The sequence below is a fragment of the Fulmarus glacialis genome, unplaced genomic scaffold (assembly GCF_000690835.1).
Source record: "Fulmarus glacialis isolate BGI_N327 unplaced genomic scaffold, ASM69083v1 scaffold33074, whole genome shotgun sequence".
In the NCBI taxonomy this organism is placed as follows: Eukaryota; Metazoa; Chordata; class Aves; order Procellariiformes; family Procellariidae; genus Fulmarus; species Fulmarus glacialis.
Window position 1 is genome coordinate 1 of NW_009206660.1, and position 23,716 is coordinate 23,716.

The 23,716-nt window shown below is 40.0% G+C and overlaps 1 protein-coding gene across 1 annotated transcript; it reads left to right on the plus strand.

Annotated features, from left to right (window-relative positions):
• Positions 1–455: 455 nt before the first annotated feature.
• PRDM15 (PR domain containing 15) lies at positions 456–23,716 on the plus strand (the record flags this gene model as incomplete). The annotated part of the gene is made up of 21 exons (XM_009575841.1): positions 456–708; positions 1,901–2,023; positions 4,627–4,725; positions 5,493–5,717; positions 6,405–6,540; positions 8,223–8,404; positions 9,064–9,158; positions 10,103–10,190; positions 11,606–11,773; positions 13,024–13,118; positions 14,248–14,379; positions 15,354–15,488; positions 17,425–17,588; positions 18,044–18,123; positions 18,730–18,849; positions 19,577–19,708; positions 20,219–20,302; positions 20,500–20,675; positions 21,871–21,951; positions 22,318–22,530; positions 23,036–23,716. Coding segments are annotated over 21 exons (3,258 nt in total), but the record flags the coding sequence as incomplete, so codon positions are not given.

The window sequence follows — 23,716 nt, forward strand, 5'->3', positions numbered from 1 at the left end:
TCTTGCATTTGTTTTATTCTTCTCTTGACAAGTTTTGGTAGGAAAAATGCTACAGTAAAAATTGAATTCAGTCATAACTTTTTCAGTAATACCTAACGCAGAAGTAAACATTTAGAAATGTGACTCAGGCTGATGGGTGTTTCACAGCGTGCTGTTTGGATTCCCATCCATTCTCCTGTATTCAGTCATTCAAATTTTGTAAGAAACTGATGGCTATAGCAAGAATTCTTAGGATAGAAATTCAGTTTGTTCCCATCCTGCCCTGGGTAGTCTGTCTCAGACTTAATCATCTGAAGATGTGACCGATACATGAAACATGCTTGATGCAAGTGTTGAGGCTTGCTTTGTCTCTGATGTACATTGAATGGAAGCCATTGCAAAAGCAGAAAATAAAAATCCTTCTTAACTTTGTATTATTTGCTGGAGTTTTATTATATGCATATTTTGCTTGGCAGGTGTTCCAGAAGGATGGGCCCCTGGTGCATTTTGACACCTCAAACGAAGATGATTGCAACTGGATGATGATGGTGCGACCAGCCACCGAATATGAGCATCAAAACTTAACTGCCTTCCAGCATGACAATGATATTTACTTCACCACCTCCCGGGACATCCCACCAGGAACTGAGCTGCGAGTGTGGTATGCAGCTTTTTACGCCAAAAAAATGGAAAAGCCAGTGCTGAAGCAGGTCACTAGTATTGCCAATGGTATGTGTGGGGGCCTTTTTTCCTTCCTAAGGGCCCAGTCCTGATAGGGACTGATAGTGCCCTACTGTTGTAGTTGACAGTGCTGTTTATCAAATAGGCTCTGACCCTGAATTTGTTAGCCTTTAGAGTCAGGCTAACCTGGATACATGGTTGCCTGACAAGAAGAAAGCATAGATTCTTCACCATGATATATGAGTTTTTGAAAACGGATGGCCTAGTTGATGATTCAGCCTCTTCAGAGTGAACAACCTGGATAAATAGTTCTTAACTAAAGAACTGGTGGCTGCATCAAAAACATTTCTGGGTAGAAGAGCAAAGGAACTCAAGTGTCAGTGTGAATCTAAACGTATATGCAGATTTGCTAAGGAAGCCATTCTTTTTCAGGTGTAGTGAAAATGTTTTGGTTTTGCTCAGAATGTTATACAGTTCTAAAAAAACTACTTTTATCTTATGCAGCCTTACATGGGACCTACTAGAATAAGATAAGCTCAAGAGTGAACTGCCATTCCACATGATTGCTTGTGCATTGGCAAAGAAAGGCAGCAGGTTTTTTAGAATCTGAATTAGAATTGCCAGAAGCCTTTTGCTCCTCTGCCCCTTCATTTTCTTCTACTTTTGCATTTCTACAGCTAAAAGGTGTGATCCTTTAGCATTGCAAGGGTATTTTATTTCTGATCTTGAGTTGGGAGTACTCCCCAAATGGTATTACTGCTATGCTGAGTATAAGTTGCGGTGACGAATGGCTTGGGGAGAGGCCATTGCCATCAGCATGCTTTATGGCTGATCTTGATGGTAAGCACAGTCTTAAGTGCTACAGCTGAATCAATGCAGTTAACAGGTTTCTGAATTCTAAGATGTTTCCATTTGGTATTAACTGAGAGGTTTCATCTTTTTCCTCTTTAGTTTAACCTGTTCAAGTATTTTTGTGTGCATATAGGTATTTAAAAATATTGCTTAGGTACGTCCTCCTTTCTCTGTTCAGCCCTTTCAGTATACACTCCAGAATATGAGAGGCACGTGGTATGAGATTCAGGCATAAGAATGTCCTGGTTAGGATTTTACAATGAGAAAGTTTTTTGCAGGCCTGCTATAGGTGAAAGCTTTCTGACTATGGTTACTGCCCTCAGCACAGAGTAAGAGAATCAAAGGGTCTGGAAAGTAAAAAAAAAGGAACTGTTTTTCCTCTTCACAGATATGTGCTTGGTAGTGATGGAATCTGATAAAGAGGGGAATAAAATCTCTTCAAAACCTTTGTCTGCTGTCTTCCCCCATAAAAAGACGAAGAAATCCAGCCTACCAGCAGCTGATCCAGCAGGTATGCAAAATTACGGTAGGGAGACAGAGGACAGATATAGATCTAAAGAGCTGTTAGGTGTACCACTTCTATGTAGATGTTATGGTTATGTAACTTTTAGCAAATATTAATTTAGAGAGAATTTGAAAGTCTGGATTTTTCTTTTTGTTTTCATGGGCACGATGCTTAAAATACATATGCAGGTTAAAAAGTGACAGAGGGGCCAATAAACCTTTAGGGAGATGATTTTTCATGAAAACCACAACTGCTTCTGACTTTGGAGGTAGGTAGTGTTGGGGTGGGTGCAATTCCAAAGAAAATCTTTAGACTTCCTGTGCAAAGTGTAATAGTTCAAATGATCAGATTCTAGAAGAAAAGATGAGACTGTGAGTGAATGTAAGAACAGTGCTGTTTGGAAATGACAAGAACACTGGCCATCCCCAAATTACAGTAATACCAGAAGCCTATTAGCGTTCAGACTGTACTTGATTACAGGAACTCAAATTTAGATAAACTTATAAGCAATACAGATACTCTTGGCAAAGAACATATCGTTCAGGAAATAACTAGTGGTGTCATAGGAACTCAGTCCCCAAGGTTGATTATGAAGCAATGCCTCTCCACTCTGTAATCTCTGGTAAGTGGAACAATGACATTAAGAACCCACTTAACACAAATTGTCATGTCTGAAAGTAAACTCAGAGCACGTAGTGCGCAGCTCAGGATCAGCTCTGGGTCTGTTCTTTGAGAAGATGACTTTGCTAAATTTTGCCTACTAAAAGTAGCCAGAAGGAGGAGAGTTGTTGCAGATGTGTACAGAACAATTCGTTAGAAGATCCATTCATTTAACTTGGATACTGTCACAGCTAAAATGTGAAGTTGGGGAGCTGTCTTTCAGTTTGTCATCATTGGTTTTTCTGGGCGGAAAAAAAAACCTAAGAAGAATTTGAACAGCCCCTCCTACATCCTTCATCCTACTGTCTGAAAGTCCAACTTCAATAGAAACAAAATGCTGCCTATTATACTTTGGGAACCCTAAAGTGTTCCCACTGATGTAGTGTTCTGGTGTTTCCGAAACAAAATATACCTCTTTTGATTCTCACTATTTACCTCATCATACAAAACTGTTGCCAACTGACAGATCTATGCTTCCAAGTAAACTGGGTTGCCCTGCAGCCGCCCTGGAAGTTTGAAGAAGTGGGAACCTAAACAGGACCTGACTCTTCCTGGCAAACCAGTGCACAACTGGGGGTTCTAGGTTTACTGTCTGAGGCAGCTAAGGAGCAAGGGGAGTGCAGAGTCAAGGACAATTTTCCAAGACAGACTTCAGTTTTGCAGATAGTGCTTTTTCAGTTTTACTAACCTGCAAATTCATGAGACACATACAGTAGCTTACACGTTGCTTACCAATCTGACTCTTTTTTTTTTTTAAAGTTATGGAGAATCTTGGGGTTTAGGTTTGCTGGTTTTGGCCTTCCGGACAGAGCTCTTAAGATAAGAAGTTCTTTATGTAGCCTGTGAAGAAGGAATCTCTGTTGCTGAATTGTCTAGTCATTTTTTATTTATTTATTACAGCATGGATGAGATCACACCTCTGTAGTGCAGAACATTGAACATAATTTGTAGCAGGGAACAACCTCTGCCTCAGAGAATCTTTTGTTTTGGTTTAAGAGTCAACAGTGAAAAGGAGGAAGTAAGTTTATCGTCCCATTACAGATGGGGTCCTCAGGCAGAGGGGGGTTAACTGACTTGCTAATGATCATACAGGAAATCTGTGGCAGAAACTGAGGTACAGTGTGAATCTCCTGTGCTGCCATTCACTTAACCTAATTTCAGTGTCATCCTCCTCCTCTGGGGGAGTCTTGTAGACTGTGGAATATTCGTAGACTGTGGAATATTCAGCTTTGTGTGTACCAAAAAAATCTCTGAACCAGTCCAGATTTATCAGATCATCTTGACAAATTCAGACATATCATCCAAGAACTTAAAGACAATGGACTGTGAACAGAGTAACCGTTTTCCTCTCTTCTTTTTTTTCATTCCAGTTCCATTTTCCCCCTAGTTTCTTCCTTATTTTCTTTAACTGGAGTGAGCTGATATGTTAATTAAAACATTAATATGGTGGTTTCATAGAACATCTAAGTAATGAAACTGCTCAAAACCAGGTTTTCATTGTCCTCACCCTTACTTCCATTAATCCAAATGTTCTTACTCCGCAATGCTTTTCACAGAGAGCAAGGAGGCTTCTCCTGCTTCTGTCCTCAGCTGACCTGGAAGAGGACTGGTAACCCCGGTTTTAAAGGTGCTTAAAATTGCTCTATATTGTGCCTTTGATAATCACAGTTCTTTAGAAAGTGATAAAGGGACCCTCAAGACTTTACAAGAGCACTGATACTCTCTCACGGCATCATCTAGTTTCTGTTCTGACTTCTCATCTGTTCTGATGTTTCAAGTGTTCATGTTTGGAAAATCCTGAAGTGGTCCCAGCTGCCCCTGTGGGCCTCTTACTGCTTAAGTCGTAACTTGTGATACCCAGAGAGTTATTGCAAGGTGAACAAAGCTACAGGGATTTACCACCTTCCTATTTTCAAAGCTTTTCGGTACTTCTTCTTGTTGTGATTTAGTGAACACTCCAGAATGCAGTGGAGCTGCAGAAGCAGAGTCCAGCCAGTGGACATGTAAAGTGTGTTCATCTGCTTTCCAGGAGCCTCAGTTGCTGACAGGTAAGAAGTGCTAGAAATTCATGAGAGAATACTGAGAAGCATCAGGAGAATTCTGCTGTTCCAGAGCAGGACACTGTGAAGCCATACCCCGTCCACGATGCAGTAAGATAAAGGTTTTAATTTTTGTGTTCCCTTTAAGAAAAAGAATAGCAGGGAAGGTAAAACAGTGATATTTTTGATATGGCAGTGGTCAATCTCTGGGCAAACAACTGTGATGTTGAATCTAGAAGAAATAAAACTTGTCTAGAAGATGACATGTGAATGTTAGGAATATCAAGGATGGGGAACTGCATGAGCAGTGTATAAGGTCAGTGACACCAGCTTATACTTAGTGATATTGTCTGTCTGGTATTTACGGCACAGGTTTAATAAAGGTAATGAAACACATTTTTTTTTCCTGCGTTTCATTTGCAGCTATTTTATGCAGTTTTCAAAAGAACTTAGACCATTTGATGAATCATTTTTGAAAAGGGGACTTAGGCTGCTAAATAACTTGCGCATTTGGAAAAATGTACCCATTATCAGGGAGCATAGTGATATCTATCAAACTCTTAAAAAATTCAGTCCCTGTGAGTAATCATTTCAATGTTTAATAGTCTGTATGCTTTTATTTAGGAAGGTATTGTGACTACTTTTGAAATAATTTGAAGTGAGTCTCTGCTAAGTGAGGTTGACCCAATAGATAGGCTTCAGCTGGATCTATCCCTTTGAGTATTTCATGACAGTTTCTTTCCTTCTTACTCTCTTGTTCTTTCCCATCCACCCAGAGCACTTGCTGAGTCACCTGGAACAAGCTAAAGGTGCCCCCCAAAGCAGCCAAAATGAGGCTGTTGCAGAGAAAGCAGCAGAGGCTCGCCCTGTGGATCAGCCAGTGATTTGTGATGCAGCCAGTGCCAGTATAGACTCAAGGAGGAAGGCCAGGCGGGGAAGAAAGCCCAAAACAGCAAAAGCAGAAACACCTCTTGTCGTTGTTGAAGAGAAAGATTCTGCAGGTAAAACAAAACTTAAGAAAATGCTAAGCGCATACCCTCTCATACGTCTGTATTGATGCCTTCTCAGAAAGGCCTAAAAAGTAGCACAGAGACAAGATGGAGGTTTTTAGTTAGATCACTGACGCAGACTATTTACAAACTTTGTTAATTATCTCTGAGGTCCTTGTCTACGCTAAATGTTGCAGCACCTACACTTAGATTACCTCCATTCTCCTGTGATAGTTTTAGAAATAGAGAGGCACAGAGAAACAGTGCCTAGGGGTTATGAGAGACCTGCCTAGCTTTCTGCAAGAAGAAGCAGGAGAGAAAGCATCCTCCCTCTCAAGAGGAGGTACCTTCCTCTCTCTACCTAAGGTTTATTCTTGAAAGGGGCTTTTTTCAGGGCCTTACCTTTCTGTAAGGGAAGTTCTAGTAGGAAATTTCATGATGCATGAAACTGTCGCCTTAGTAATAGGTTGGAAAGGTAAGAAATTACTCCTCTGTAAGAGATGTTGGCAATGTCTTATTTGTCATTCAGTAGCCACTTTCTCTATCTTGCAAGTGCTACCTACTCATTAGCAATCCGTTATTTGTCATGGACAAATAATACATTCAGTGCCACATCTCATTACAAAAGCAAATTCCTGCATCTGAGGTTTTATTTCTAGCTATCCACATTAACACCGTATTTTTATGATGTGTTTGCAGCGGAACGCGTAGGTGACGTTGTAACTGAGGTCCCACCAGAAGAGGTAGCCCTGCCTTCAGCTGCAGAAGAGAGAATTATGGAATTGGTTTTAGGAAAGATGCCTAGCACCACAAATAGCATCAGTTCAGTGACAAAGTAAGTGCTTTGGGATGCAGAATTTCCTCTTAGACTTAATTAAGATTGTGTCGGAAGAGAAAGTACAAGTGAGAACGCTTATGGGTTGAGATAAGAACAGTTTAATAATTGAAATAAATAGAACAAGAAGAAGAATAAGTAATAAAAAGCCTACGGTACCTGGTATTCCGAGATGGTCTCCCATCCAAGTACTAACTGGGCTAACTGTGCCTGGTTAGTACTTGGGTAATGAAAAGGAAGATAACAAAAAGAGAGAGAAATAAAACCCAAGAAAGACAAGTGATGCAAATGAAAAACAATTGCTCACCACCAACGAACCAATGTCCAGTGGCCCCCCCGGCTAGCTTTCCCCTAGTTTATATACTGAGCATGACATCATACGGTGTGGAATATCCCGTTGGCCAGTTTGGGTCAGCTGTCCTGGCTGTGCCCCCTCCCACCTTCTTGTGTATCTCCAGCCTTCTCAGTCGGTAGAGCATGAGAAGCTGAAAAGGCCATGGCTCTGTGTAAGCACTGCTCAGCGATAATGAAAACATCTCTATGTTATCAACACGGTTTTCAGCACAAATCCAAAACACAGCCCCATACTAGCTACTATGAACAAAATTAACTCTATCCCGGCCAAAACCAGCACAGGCATGTAACAGCTCTGCTCAACTTCTGGGCTCACAGATGCTCTTTTTTATTAGCGTAAAATTGTGTGATGCTGCTGTTGCTGCAAGAGCTGACTTTGAGTGCCACAAAGATGGCTTGTGCACTGGAGGATGGTGCACAGATGGTGAGATATTGGTGGTAGAATTTCGGCACATAAACCGTGAGAATTTGATTTTCCATCATGTTACTGCTTTTATTTAGTGTGATTCCAAAAGCCTCCTGCAGCTGCAAGGTGAAATATTGCTCCCATTGAATGTTGATCATAAAACAGGCAAAGAGATTTTTGCTAAAAAAATTATGCTAACCATTATTATTCAGTCTTGCTTGTCATCTTAACTCATGAATGACTTCACGTTGATTTGTGCATGTAATACTTCAGATTTAGAGCAGTGGGAGGGTAAAACTTCAGTATAACAGAACCTCAGGGAGACTCTTAAATATCATTTGATTAATTTAGATTCTTTTATGTCTTTTTGTCTCAGTAAAACTGGCTTTTAAAATTATTTTTGTATATTAAAGCACTTGATTTTTCAAAATTAGCTATTAAAGCTATATATTGAAGTTCTTAGCAGACACAGAGCCATCAAAAATGCATTCCAGCGGGTGGTTGTGCTGGGAAATAGAACAGTACTGCCTCTTGGCGCCCTGCCGCCCTCTTATCATATACACCTTTTGCATGTGAACTGCCAAGCTTTCTAAGCTGAAATAGTGCTAATGTTTCCAGAGGATAAGCAGAACAAATCCTTTATGTTCCTCTGAGGGGCCTGCAAAGAGAATCTCTGAGGCTGGTGGCTGCTGCTTTTTTCCTCGTTTGTGCTGGGTGAAGATAATTTGGAGTGAGCTGCGCTCTGACATCTGCTGCTTCCAGGGGGTGGCCAGGAGGGGGCCTTGGCAATGAGGAAGCTCCAGGCCCCCCTCTCCTGCCAAAAGCTGAGCATAACACTCCTCTAGCTTTTGCGAGCTGGTGGGACTCTTTCTTGCAACCTGTGGGATACCTTTCAGTCCCTGCCTTTCTTTCTCTAATCCAGTAGGTTTGCTCATCACCAAAACACCATGTCCCTCAAAAGAAGTTTAATTCTCTCCAGTAGACATGGTATACGGCGGAAGCTGATAAAACAACTTGGGGAGCACAAGCGAGTCTATCAATGCAGTATCTGCAGTAAGATCTTCCAGAACAGCAGCAACCTCAGCAGGCACATCCGTTCTCACGGTGGGTTTGATTTTGCCTCACTTGCATATTGATTTTGTTTCTCGGTGTTCCACCTTTGAATAAAAGAGCTAGGCTATTCTTAGGTATTGGGACACATAATTTTAATAGAACTCTTTTTTTCTTTTTTTCTTTTTTTTTTTAATTCTTTCTAGGGAACTCTTTTAGTTTTGCAGACCAAAGCATGAGAAGATAATAGTTGAAAGTTGAAATTAGAGTACTTAAAATTTGAATTTAGGTACATATTTTAAACGCGGGCAAGGATGTGATGGTTTTTCCAAAACTGTTCTTCCCTTTAAGTATATTCATATATATTGGCCTCCCCACCTTCACAGGCACATGGGTAACATTGCTGTGTAAATGTCAGCTGAGTGTTTTTTAGCTTGTGATCTGCAGTTCCAGGGGTCCATGACCTAATTCTAAGGATTCTGTGAAAAATAATCACTGAAAAAGGGTGGGGGAACCAAACAAAATTGTTGTCAAAATTGTTGGAAAAGGTTAAAATCCACTATTTGGATCTCCTGAATTACTAAAGCTTCTCATCACTAGCCTGTTTGTTTGCAGTTGCTTGTGCTTTGGTTTCCCGTGTCTTGCCTGGAGTTGATTATTATCAGTCGCTGACTACTTTCTTCTTTTTATTTTATGTTGATTGATCCCCTCAGGTGACAAACTATTTAAATGTGAGGAATGCGCAAAGCTGTTCAGCCGTAAAGAGAGCTTGAAGCAGCATGTTTCATACAAGCACAGCAGGAACGAAGTGAGTGGAAATGACTAGCGGGCTCTTTCTGAGGTTAGGTGAAAATGTACAGGGAGCTTCCAGGTGCTAGCTGGGGAGCTTGGGTCAATTATATTTGAGCGGATATCCATGTGAATAAGTAAGACGAGACTGACAGGGAGAGGTAACATCTTCTGTTAGAACAGTTGATGAATTGGCAATGTGTGGACACGTTTTTGAGCGTACAAATCCTTTTTCGTGTCTGAATTTCCTATAGAAAGTTGTTTTCAGGCATCAATTACAGCAAGACAAGCTGCAGTTAGCTGGACCTGCATGATCTAGAGGTGAGATCTGACTTCAGTTTGTGGTACTAAATAGGATTGTTCCAGTCTTGTTTGCTTGTCCTGTTTCATTTATCTGCATCTATAGTGTCATTTAACGTGTGAACTGTCTGGGTAAAGGCTGTGTCATTAAGGGCTATGCGCACATGTGTAAACCTACAGTGCTTACAGTAGCAGCACCATGCCTGTTGGTGAGGGCCTTTCAGTGCTGCTGCTATATAAATATTAAACATGCCTGTAGTGGGGCCTCATCAGTGAATATTTCCTTTGATGCTTGGCATCAAGGTCCTAAGCTCTCAGATTGCGGGCATCGGTTCTGGAGCTGGAGGATGAGTCAGATTACATCTTGCTTCTCAAAAATTCTGTCTCTGTGTTGGACCAGGGGTTATCAGGTAGACTGTTAAGTGCACACAGGTGCATGGTCTACTCTTTTTTTTTTTTTTTTTTGTATAGAGCTCAGATGTAGGAACATGGCAGGATGATACAGTGTCAGAATTTTGCATCAATGTGTATTTAAATGTCCTGTTGAAGGAAGAAAAATTGGAAAAGACAGAAAACAGAAAAAGTAGTTGAGATTTAGAATTTCTCTGTCAGCCGTGACTTGGCTATTTCCCCACTTAAACACTTACTGTTTGCAATCCTCAGGTTGACAGTGAGTACAGATACAAGTGCACCACGTGTGAAAAGGCCTTTCGGATAGAGAGTGCATTGGAATTCCATAACTGCAGGACAGGTGAGAATGGCTAACCGTTCCGCTTCCCCTGGCGTCTCAACTCCATTTTGGGGGGATGTCCACAAATCCATCTCAGCATAGAAACTACAGAAGGGGAGTAGAAATTTAGATTTTTGTCATTATCACAACAAGCAACCTGCCCCGCTTCCCTCAAAAAAAACTCTTTTTGTGATAAGAAAAGTGTAACCAGTAACCTGTAGAGCAACACATCCACTTATTTATTGCTTTTTTTAGTATCTCCTGCTCACCTAATATCCTCATTGGTATTTCCTTTGTATGTTCACAGATACCCTTGCACCATCTCTGTTTAATTTTCTTTCCTGAAACTAAGTTTGACCTCGTTTCTCTGAAACAGAGGAACTGGAAGGGGGGCCAGTACTATTGATAGTTTGTAGTTTTCTGGGATTACAGTTTTCTTCTGCTTTCTCATGCTTGCTTTATACTTGCAGTAGTCTCTCTAGATGTTTTTTTCATAGTATCACTAGAACCTGCCCTTTGCTCCCATAGCCATCCCTTGTGGTTACTCATATTATTTATGCTGAGTGACCTTATGCTTAGAAAATGACATCCTGGTTACTTTTATGGACCCATGATAACTGTCAGTCCAGAATCACCTGGGTAATTGCTCCTTACAGCACTATTCAAAGTAGGTTTTGTCATTTCCTTTCAGAGGGTACAGCTTTTAAAAAAAACTCAGCCTTATGAAGAATGGAAAGTGATGCCAAGTAACCTCAGTATTCTCTTTATTCAAGGGCAGCATCTCACTTTCTCTCTGAGTTGACCAAAACGAGCAGCAATTTTTGCTCTACTCTTCAAGGCATCAAACTGTTACTTCTTTGTGATTGCTACAGCACTGGCAGATTCCATCTACAGGACCGTGCTTTCATGTTCCAAGAAAAGTCTCAACTACTGAATCAAAACAAATCCCCCATAGGCCTATTGTCATGTAATGGTATATTTTTGAGATTTTTTACTTTCTTCTGGACTGTTCTGGACTGGCTGGTATTAGGAGCCAATGCTGACAGAAGTCTGGTGCTTAGATGCAGCTGTTCGTGTGATGCTGTGTTGCTGCATGTGTAGTGATTTTACCAACATTAAAAACTTGAATCAACTGTAACTGTAACAGAATCCATTCCAAACATAATTTTGATGTATGCTAGACCACAATGGAAATAGCCCATGTGAGGAAGTTACAATGCTAGATTCCATGTTCAAGTTAGCGTCATATATATTTATTGCCTTTGAAAAAAAATGTAAAGTGAAAGAAAAACACATGCTTTTGCATTTCCCTCCTCAATCCATATAATGATGGATTATATGTTAAAACTCAGATTTAACAAAAGAGCTACCTACGTCACAAACATACAAAACCTGTTTTCATCTGTAAAGAGCTGCATGGTTTCTCTTGCTTACAGATGACAAGACATTCCAGTGTGAGATGTGTTTCAGATTCTTTTCTACAAACAGTAATCTTTCAAAACACAAGAAAAAGCATGGGGATAAGAAGTTTGCATGTGAAATCTGCAATAAGATGTTCTACCGGAAGGATGTCATGTTAGACCATCAAAGACGACACTTGGAAGGTAAGTATATTGCAGATCAACGTAATTATTACTCTTGAAACGGTAGTAGAGGTGGGAAGGTTAAGGAAATGATTGTGCATTAGATTCTTCTGGATGGTAGATGTCATTTTTTTTGTCAGTTACCTGATCTGGAGTAGCAGGTTTCAGCAAAATGTGGCATTTATTAAAAATAACAGTAACGGATCCTGGAGGGGAGTTGTCTAATTCTATGAAAAACTTTCTAGGAGATGTGCCTACCTTTTTTTTCAGCCTCACGTGATTGGATCCAGTGCTACTAACAGTCATGTGAAAGTTGCTTGGCTTATTATGCAGTAGTTTAGACTAGCTGATTTTAATTATATCTTTTTCTTTCTTTGAATTCTGTTCTTTCTTTTTTAAAAGAAATGCGTGGTAACTTGAAAGGCAGAGAATTGACTTGCAATGTACAACTGAAAGTGACTTCTGTATAAATATAGTATAAATGGAATGCTGTGTGATGTTATCTTTCAAAATCTTGAGAATATATGAACATGAGATTATAAGAGTTTACTGTTCAAAATCTCAAACATCTGTTAGAGGTACTCAAAGACTCTGGCAAAACTTGGGTGATGGTAGATTGACGAAGTATGTATTAAAATGCCTCTAGTGATCTAGATGATAAAAACCAAAGGTGATTTAAAAAAAGCAGCCAGATTGTCTAATTTGATGCTTTGGGCGTAGCCAATCACCACTGGCTGCTCTTGTGATTCAGACTTTTGTGTCATGAACTAGAGGACAAGGGGTTGAATGGCAGTGGCAAGGCGTCTCATGTTCAGCGGGCACAGAACAGCAGCAGCCCTCTTCCCTCCTGAAAGCAGCAGAGAAAGAGGTCTGAACTCATTGAGCATTAAAGATGATGCTGGATGGTTGCCTCTCTCCTTAGAGACTGCGAGGGGGACTTTCTGGGCCAGATATCTGATCGAAGTGCCAAGACCTACTAGATCTGCCTGTTTCCAGGTGTTGACAATAAATGTCTGTTTTCAGACACTTTACAATTGGTGTAATAACCAATAAGCCATAATACCTCACTTTGGCAGACTGCTTTTATATCCTTAAGACACTGTTTTAATTTAGAAATTATCCTTTTGTTAGCAATTAAATTCTGCATTGAGGCTCTTCCCAGTGTTTCACTCTTCTTTACAGTATTCACCTGAAAGGGCATGCAGATTGGAGTGGAAAACCATGGTTTATTTTTTTTGTTTTGTTTTTTTGATGGGGGCTGTTCTGTTAAGGGGTGAGGCGTGTGAAAAGAGAAGACTTTGAGCACAGCACGGAAAACATGGTTCGCTACAAGAAGGAGCCTTCAGGATGCCCCGTGTGCGGGAAGGTAAGTGGCTTTGCCAGCGTGTGCCGTGTGAAGCTCTGCGTTGTAGCTCCGAGGATACTGCAGGGGTACGGTGCGCCTCAACCCAGCACCTCCAAACGAGTTACCGTGGCGTAACAAGTTACCACCTGTGATTTAAACCACAACAGCAGCCTAACTGAATAGGCAGACAGCCTGCCGAAAGGTTGAGGGTAAATGACTTGCAGTGAGGTAAGTGCAAAGTCGGATTACCTCGCAACTCGGACAGGCACATGGTTAGTTACCAGCGAGCCCTGTCGCCCAGCCAAGACGTTACTCTTTAAACTGCCTTAGCCCCATTATACATCCAAGCCCACTGTGGCCATGGATGGTGGGAGCTGTTAGGACAAAGATAAGAACAAAACTGAAGTTCAGACTAGACTTTTTTCCAGGACATGTAGCACAATGTAGAGTGTAACATGGCCACTGTGTCTGTCAGTGAAATCTTACGGCTTATGTTATTTAGAATGAAATTTCTCTGCCGGAATGTAAACATCTGGAGTTGACTGTGTGCATTGGGAATCATTTTCTATTAGAAATCAAAGTGAATTCACAGTGTAGTGATGGCACTGTTGCATTTGGGTATGTAATGCTTGTGATCTTAAGTTGCTGTTAACACAGGTACAAAGACTGTGGGTTTAACTAGTGATTTTATAAATGTTTAATGATTCATGGTGCAAGATGTACTCAAGCAACTCTTAAGTTGGTGTGTAGACCTTTGTTTTTGATGCTTTGGATGTGTTACATATCAATGAAGGTAGATTTTGTGGATGTGTCTTTTTGTAGATAGGTGGAACATTCATGATTCAAAAGACTGTCTAAATATTTTTAAATCTACCCTATGTAATTCTGCTGCAGCTTTTTTGGAAGTCCACCTCTGATGAACAGCCAATTTCAGTCAGTTACTTGGAACTGTACACCTGTATTTTGCTGTGCCAGCAGTTTCTGAGGTAGCCTGCTGGCTAGATAATAGGAGTTCCTACATGTTTCTGGCTAGAATGAATAGAATGGGACAGTAAATATGTTCTGTACTATCCATTGGATAACTTGCAAAGAACTGTAGCCCTGCTGGACATGATACAAAAACCCTTCCTTCCTTCTTCTTTTCTTTTAGGTATTTTCATGTAGGAGCAATATGAACAAACACCTTTTAACACATGGAGACAAGAAATACACTTGTGAAATCTGTGGACGTAAATTTTTCAGGGTGGATGTGTTGAGAGATCATATTCATGTCCATTTTAAGGTATTGTGTTAATAATTTATTAGAAAAGGCATGTTACTTAGCAGATACATAAACATATCAATAAATATATTGAGACTGTTACGGCCACATGTTCATACTGGCAATACAACAGTGATTATGTACCCTGTGCACTGATGTTTCTGCAGCCTACCATGAGTTGTGCTCTGATTTACCCATGGCTCTGTTTCTACATCTGGGTTGCTACAGAGTATGTGGACTATCATATCTGAAGTTATTTCAGCTACCACTGCAGAACGCTGTTCTGAATGCTGTTGAAAAACCACCTCTGTGACCTTGGGTGAATCACAGAGGTTGCTCAGTTTAAAGCGGGGAGAATAACTTAACAGGAACGCTGCAGACAGATGTATTGTTCCAGTTGTAGTTTGGTTGGGCTGAGGGGTTACTGTCATCCCCTCTCTTTGTGGGGAAAAAACAAACAAGAGAACTAATTGTTCCTGCCCTTTCCCTGCCAGTGATTGTGATTCTCTTGTATATGCCAGCATAACTGCCTGTGTATTGAGTTCCTTACCTGGTTTTATCAAAATGTTCCGAATCACAAAAAAACCCTTATTAATAGTGCTTAAGCAGACCCAGATTATTTTGACGTAACTAGGTTAACACTGAATTGTAAGGAATTGAATTGAAAGGGAATTGTATCACTCAGTGGTGCTCATAAAGATGCTTTTATGGATGTAATACTGTACCAGTTGAGTCTCTGTTTACATTAAAGTTCCTTTTATGCACAAAAAATTGAGTATTATTTGTTTGGATAAACAGTTGTTCCTTGTTTAGTCATGGACAGAGGAACTTTGTTTATCTGAATTAAATGAAGCAGGAGAATATTTTAAATAAATAATGTTACAGCAATTGTTAATGCAAGGCAGTCTGCATGGCAACAAAAGCTGACTAGGTGTTACCTTTTGAAATAGAAGTTTAATCTATTAAAACAGAATATTCTTTCCCACCCTACACAGGACATAGCACTAATGGATGATCACCAGAGAGAAGAGTTCATTGGTAAAATTGGAATCTCATCGGAGGAAAACGATGACAACTCTGATGGAAGTGCAGATTCTGAGCCTCACAAGTATAGCTGCAAAAGGTGCCAGGTAGCTTTAAATACTTTCAAATTAACTTGTTTTGGGATGGGGGGAGGGAATGGAGATGTCTATATATCATTCAGAATTTTAAATAACATTAAGGGTTTGCAAAGAGAAGGCCAGTCCACAGGTCTGCTCTCTTCTGCAATGCTTGTTACCTCTAATCTATGAAGTGATGCTATTCCATAAGAATTTAGGTGGTGTTGTTCAAGGTGCATGCTAAATGCTTAAAAAGAGAAATACACATACATACGCTTACCTGTGTGCAAGGAAGCAAGCAAGCAAAACTGAAGAAGAAACAATAAAGGAACATTCAAATCTTATACCACCTTTTAATTATCTGCAAATTAAAATCGTTACAGCATTTCTGAATGATATGGTCCACAAATTGATTAATTTTGATAAGATCAGATGGTTCTCTAGTGGATATCCAGTTTGGAGGATTAAGACTGCTGCTTATGTTCAGTGTGACTGCTGCTTCTTGGCCTACTCTATTACTAACAGGATGGCATTAGAAGTACTGCTGGAACACACTTTACTCAGTTGTCATCTGAGAGAGGAAGACTTTTTAAACCTCTTACAGCATGGCTTTTGCCATTTTGTAAAGAAGTAATGGGGTCTTTAAGGCCTTTTTGGATTCTGTGCCCTTACTGGGCGAGCATGCTGTGCTGGGCTGGGTGGGATGCAAAAGCAATCAGTGAGAACAGCAAAACTGGCCAAACTGACATAGGGACAGGGGAATTTTGGTAGTCAAGCCAGTGACTTGGCCCCTGGAAATCAGAGCTTATTTTACAGTCTACGCTTAATGTGGTGAAAGTGCTTAGCTTATCTTCATTTTAAAGACATGGAGATAATAATACTTTAGTTTTCTGTTCTTATCTGTGAACTGGTTTTAAGTGCAAACTGATTTTAAGCTTATGTCAGTAAGCATAAGAAGATGTGGTATCACAGCAGTTAATCATGTGCTTGCTTTCAATGTGGTAATTTTAACGCCTGACACTTCATGGGTACATAAACTATATAAAATTGTATGCTTCCAAATGAGGGCAACTGTGCCATTCAAATTAGAAAGGGCTTTTTGGAAGCTGGGCTTTTTAGCACTTTTGCGGGTATTTGTGAAGTAAACGGTTGTGTAAGGCAACAGCTGTGGAAAATGAGTGTTATCTGCGATGCGGTGGGGAGGCTCTTTTTGGCTGAAAATATCTGTTCACGCACTCCTACGAGTGAGTCTTGGTGAAAAACCTCTTCTGAGCTCTTAAGAATCTCTCTCTTGTTTTTTTTCTCATCCCAAAGTATACCTTTACCAAGCTGTGCAGTGCTGTCAGAAATACTGTGACTAGTTCCAAAATTGGAGCAAAAGATCATGTCATTATGGCACTTTGCCCTGGTATGTTGGAGCATATATGCATATGCAGGGTTACTTAGCCCAGGGGAGCTAAGTAGTGGAGCACCTGTCTATCGTAGTTGTAGCACTTCCAGGAGCTGAGCTAGAATCACTGCCCTGCAATGCCTAGAAATACCAACTCTGCTGGAGCTAGTGCCAAAGCTTACTATGCAGACTAGAGCTTACCATGCCCCTAGAGCTCAAAAGACATTTTTTCCATCTGTGGTGTTCTTGCTTTGACAGCTAGTGGAGGTTAGACGTGGCTCTCTTCAAGGCTGTTCCTCAATGCACAAAGAGGTCCTCTACTTGGGCAGTGTAAGAAGCAGCGATACCATCTCAATCTAGTTTTCCAAATGAGTTAACTGATGTTCTGTAGCAATGTGCTTGTAATGGCCAAAGAGGTTCAGGCCTAACTCCAGCTTTCACAGATTTTTCATCTAGTGATACACAGGGTATTTATGTCTACTAGCTCTGACTCTAGATCCTGGTAACGTGTTACTAGATCATTGCTGTTCCCGAGGACTTTTTTCCCCTTTCATTCACTATTGGTTCATTCCACAGTTGACTTTCGGCAGAGGGAAGGAGTACCTGAAGCATATAATGGATGTGCACAAGGAGAAGGGCTATGGCTGTAGCATTTGTAACCGACGTTTTGCCTTGAAGGCAACTTACCATGCACACATGGTCATTCATCGGGAGAACCTGCCTGATCCTAACGTGCAGAAGTAAGATGACATGTTGGACTGATAAGAGGAGCTATCTTTTTGAAGTTACAGTGGCTCTGCCACCTGATGCTTTTAGAGAGTTGGGCTGTACTAAAATATCTGAAACTGTATAATGGGTGTTAAAATGTTTATTAAAAGCTTGAAATATATATCACTAATGATTCATTTCACACAGATGATTAGTCAACAGCCTCCCAGTTTGGGCTTTGTAAAGTATAAATCTATGATTTTGGTAAATATTTTTTAAAAATTGGAGGATATCGCAATGCCAGACTGCTCCAAGCTTGCAGTGAAATTATGGGTTTCTTAAGGCTTATTTTAAAAATGCATTTATGTTTCAAGGAGCTTTTATGGTAACTAGTATTACCAAATGAAATACAGTTACTGACAGAGATGCCTGAAAACCACCTCTGTCTCAAGAAAAGAATCACAATTTTTGGTCTCTCTGGTTTCAGATACATCCACCCATGTGAAATCTGTGGAAGGATTTTTAACAGTATAGGAAATCTGGAAAGACATAAGCTTATACATACAGGTAAAAATGTTGTGTTTCTTAATTATTATCAATATTAAAAAGAAGTTTCTGTTGCCAGTGCCTGCCTTATTTTTTTCAGGAGGAAATAAGTTAGGCTTTTTGACTCTAAGTTACAATAAGATAAATGTTATATTTATGCTTTCAGGGTAGGCTGGTTTTCTAAAGCAGGTAGTATTAATGAAGGTATTTTGTCTAGGCACACAATCCAGATTCCTAGTTAATATGATGCAGGATTCACCTGTTGAAAATCCTAATTCTGTATTCTGTTCTTCCCCAAATTCTTATCCATGCCACCTTCTCACCATTACACAGGCTGCAAACTGCTATTGCAAAATCATTTTTAACAGCTCATTATTATTTCATGCTATTCAGTATTTTCCTACCTCAGACTTTATCTTTTTTTTCAGATCTCACACAAAAAGCTAGCTTTTCTCTCTCTCCAAAGTCTTCTAATTTAGTTTGGGCTACAATATGCATGAAATATGCGGTTGACAACACAGGTGGACTGTTGCCCTCTAATTCACCAGTTTAGTCAGTTTTTAGGAGATGCACATTTTTCATTAACATTTTTTTTTATTTATATTGTCTTTTAAATTTATTTTTAAGGTGTAAAAAGTCATGCTTGTGAGCAATGTGGCAAATCATTTGCTAGAAAAGACATGTTAAAAGAACATATGCGGGTCCATGATAATATCCGAGAATACTTGTGTGCAGAATGTGGCAAAGGTATGTCTAATGCCTTGTTTTCCATTAATTGTGATACTGAATAGCAGGTGAATATCTGAATTAAAACTACTTCCATTCTTAGAATATTGGGAAGGTCCTCGGAGTGCTGTAAATCCTGCATTTTTGAGAGGTAGAAACTGTATTAATCAGGAGTCTTATGGTTACATAAACTACCCCTAATTTTATACCATTTAGTTTCATGGCCTGAGAGACAAAACTGATTTTAATAAAATTTGCTTCTGTCAGATTAAGGAGTGCTTGCCTGACTGAGTTCCAATGCATTTGCAGCACAAAAGTGAATACAAGTTAATTTTTTCATTCTAGGCTGTATTCAGGCTTAAGAAATTAGTAGTTTCTTTCTGTAAGAGCCTTAAGAGTCAAAGTTGCTTTGACTTTTTGAATTGTTCACGTTGTAACTTGAACAAATCTGAACTTGTATTTTAGTGGAAGGCAGTAAGTCTGACATCTCTAACGATGTTTTGTCTTTGCTTGTCCCTACTGTTTTGCTTCTTCCTCAGTGGTTACTCAGATGTTTTCCAGAGCTTTTTCCTGGAATTAAAATAATAATGATAATGTGCACTGCTACCTAAACAATTAAAAATACGTAATTGTGGGCACGCAGCAAATATAATCTTAGAGCTCTTGGCTAACAACATGATCATCCTGAGTTCTCCTCTGAAGGTGGGAGCAATGGACTAATTGTCATGCTGTACCTTTTGTCTCACAGGAATGAAGACAAAACATGCACTTCGTCACCACATGAAACTTCACAAAGGGATTAAAGAATATGAATGCAAGGAATGTCACCGAAAATTTGCACAAAAAGTCAACATGCTGAAGCATTACAAAAGACACACGGGTGAGATCTCTAAAAGATGTACAAAGTTGCACTGAATCGGTTAAATGCTTCCCGAGGCAACTCTTATCTAGAACAGCCAGAGAGTATAAGGAGCACTAATAAAAAAAAATGCATATTCTGCTTTTTGAAAAGTGAGATTTTGTCCTCTCGTCAGCCAAGACCACCTGTTACACAATTAGATACATAGTTTAGTTGGTTTCATGTTTTGCTTTTTTAAGAGAGGTTGTTTTGGTCTAGGGTAGGTCTAGAGTGTTGGTTTTGTTTTAAGTTAGTCTTCAGGCTCTCATTTCCCAAAACAAAATTTTACCTCCCACATCAATTTCTCTTGGATTCATTTTCAGCCAGATATAGTGGCATGGCTTAGATAAAAATAGTTGGTGAAGCTGGGCTGCTTCTGCTTGTTTGGCTGTGATTTATTTATTTATTTATTTATTAGTAATATGAAACTCGGAATTGTTCCAGATACCTTAGACTGTTTTCACTCTGATGCTAAATGTGCTCTTCATGCAGGAATCAAAGATTTCATGTGTGAGCTATGTGGCAAGACGTTTAGTGAAAGAAACACAATGGAGACTCATAAGTTGATTCATACAGGTAAATCCTTTAAAAAACAGTATCCAAAGACAATATCTTAATTTTGTTCCTAGGCTTGCTTTAGACTTGCCTGTCTTGGAACTAGTGTTACACATCACGTTACCGAAATAAAATTGTTCCTCTTGTTGAGATGCTGACAATACGGTACTCATCTTTGGGGGCTGTTGCTAACAGCGTTTCCTTCCATCTGCTACCAGTAGGAAAACAGTGGACATGTTCGGTCTGTGATAAGAAATATGTCACTGATTACATGCTACAGAAGCACATCCAGCTCACTCATGATAAGGTAGAAGCCCAGAGCTGTCAGCTGTGTGGGACAAAGGTTTCTACCAGAGCTTCCATGAGTAGACATATGAGGCGTAAACATCCAGAGGTGAGTTAGTTTGGCACGTAAATTGTGGGGTGGCTTGTTTTTTGTTTTTTTGGGGGGTTGTTTTGCTTTTTTTTTTGGTAAAGAAAGTTTATGGCCTTCAGTGACTTGAAAGGAATTACTTCTTTTTTTCTCTCTCTCTTTTTTCTGTTCTTTTGGGGTCAATTTTAGGTGGTGTCTGTTAAGCATGCACTTAACTGAATCAGCCCTTTCATTATGTTATGTTTCAGTAGTAAACATATCTGATTGTCAGTTCCTAAAAATGAAGTTCTTCTGATTATTTAAATCCCTTTTCGTTTTCTGCCTCAGCTTAAATGTATATTTTTTTCATGTTTTGTCTTCATCCATTAGTGAATATAATTGATTCCCCCATTGTGTTCTCTGTATTCAGAAGTGATCTGAAAGAAGTGGTGAATAGAGAGGTGATGGCAGCATCTGCTGATGATACAAAATTATTCTTAGTAGTAAAGATGAATGCTGACTGCAGAGAATCTGAATTAGAGGGATGTTTTGTCTGACCCCAATGGGGCTTTTTCTGTGTTCAAAATTTCTGAATAGCTATTGTGTTTCTCCTCAGCATTTCTTGTTTAGGTTGACTAAGGCTTGTCCATTCCCTTTGAGGCTTTTTTTTTTTTAAAAAAAATACCAATTTATCATTAGCATTGCTTTGTGTGAACATGTTTTTTTATCATGATGACAGGGAAGGAAGTCAACAAAAAGCTTTGTTTATTGATTTTTGGATTAAAAATGCAGCTACGTATCTGCAATCCAGAGGTTTGTCTCTGTTCTTTGATAAGCCGAGATGTATAGATTCAGCTGAAAATAATAGAGTAGGACATAGTTGATAGGTTAATAAATAGAAATGCTAAAACAATAATTTTTTTTTCAAACACGTTGTTTGTTTTCTATAGAATTCATCACTTCCCAGTGCGTTGTGTTCTGTCTAGAATATGAAAATAAACATATTCTTATATTGTTGTCTTTAAACTTTGCTGGTTGTCAGTGAGAAGGAAAAGATTATATGCTAAAAGGTTACTTAAAAAAGAGCCATGGTTAAATCCCTTGTATTAAATGATACGTGTAAAATGGTACATTACATCATTTTTGCTTTGTGACAGGATTTATTAGGGCAATGCTGTATTGTTTGACTGTGGTGTGCACTGCTGCAGTTCACCAGCTGATATCTCTTTGTCTACAGATTCTTTCGGTGAGGATTGATGATTTAGAGCAGCTGCCAGAGACGACTACTATTGATGCCTCCTCGATTGGGATTGTTCAGGTAAATTTGTCATTGCAGAATTCTGGTGGCAGTTAGGTTCCAGGCCTGCTGGAAGGTGGGGTGGGGCATAGGCTGATGTTTGGCATAGGCTGATGGGCAAGGAATGTGCTTTTTTAGAGAGTCAGCCTCAGCTTAACATGTATAAGCAGACGCAAGCTGTTGATCTGGTTTTTTTGTATAACGTGGGTGCTGGTAAAACGGAGGTAATTACAGGATGAGGTCTCATTCCCTGATAATTAGGTTTTTGCTAAAGTTTGTTTCTTCACTTGAGAATTGACAGTAAACCAACTTCAGGTGATAGTCTCTTACTTGGAACTTCACTAAGCAAAATGACTTGATGTTTTGTTTGGAAATTTATTGCTCCAGCCGGAATTAGCTTTGGAACAGGGAGAATTACCAGAAGGGAAGCAGCATATGAAAGCTCCTAAACGTGGCCAGAAACGAAAACAAAAGTCAGGTGAGGAGGAGGAAGCTCAAGTGCCTGAGGACCCTGCCTTCAGTGAATACACAGAGAAGGAAGGTGAATTCACAGGGAATGTTGGAGATGAGACTAATTCAGCTGTGCAGAGCATCCAGCAGGTGAGCTCCAGTAGCAGGGTGATGGGTAGCAGGCGTTGCTTAGAGGGATAACCCTTCTTCTTTCCTAATAGCAAACACAACAGAGTGACTGGAACATTTAGAGCTAGTTTGATAAATTGTGGTAATACGAAGATGAATAGAGACTTCAAAAAAACAAGGAGTTGGACCAGTAAGCTCCTCAAGTTTGTTTTCATTTCCTTTGGTGTTACCATCTCCTTGTTTGCCAGATACCACTAACTGGCTGAAGCTGTGACTAAAAGTGTGAAAGTTAGTACGGCTGCTTGTTCTGAATGTTGCATATGCCTCCCTCCCATTACCTTCTTATTTCTATGTGTGGAAGTTGTTAAATGCAAGCTTTCTATGTTCCCCTCTGTGTGTATGACTTCTCTTGCTGGCAGTAGCAACATGTGATTGCATCAGCACTCAGGTCATCTTTCGTGATGCTTGATATTTGGTAGTCATCTGCAAGATACAAGGTTGAGGTTACCTTTCTGTTTTTCCTCAGGTGGTAGTGACCCTTGGCGACCCAAATGTCACAGCCCCTTCCAGTTCTGTCGGGCTGACAAATATCACTGTTACCCCCATTACGACGGCAGCTGGAACCCAATTCACAAACCTCCAGCCAGTGGCTGTGGGCCATCTGACTGCACCTGAACGCCAGTTACAGCTGGACAACTCAATTCTCACCGTGACGTTTGACACCGTCAGTGGTTCCGCCATGCTGCACAACCGCCAAAATGACATTCAGATCCAGCCGCAGCCAGAGGCAGCCAATCCTCAGTCTGTGGCCCATTTTATAAACCTGACCACCTTGGTGAACTCCATTGCTCCTCTAGGGAACCAGATAACGGAACAGCATCCTCTAACATGGAGGTCAGTGCCTCAGACTGATGTCTTGCAGCCCCAGGCACAGCCAACGCAACAGCAGTCAGGACAGCAACAGGTTCAAACAGAGCAACAACAACAGATGTATAGCTACTAATTTATACTTTGAAAAGTTTTGAAATGGACAGTACTTAGAGACAAAAACACACAGACGTTTGGAAAATTTCTAATAGGATTGTTTGCTGGATACCAAACAGAGATGGGGAAATGTTTATACAATGAAATGTAAGCTAAAATTGGCATAGCACCCTGCAACACCCTAATCCTGAGATTCTCATGCTGTCTCTAGACCTTGCACTGT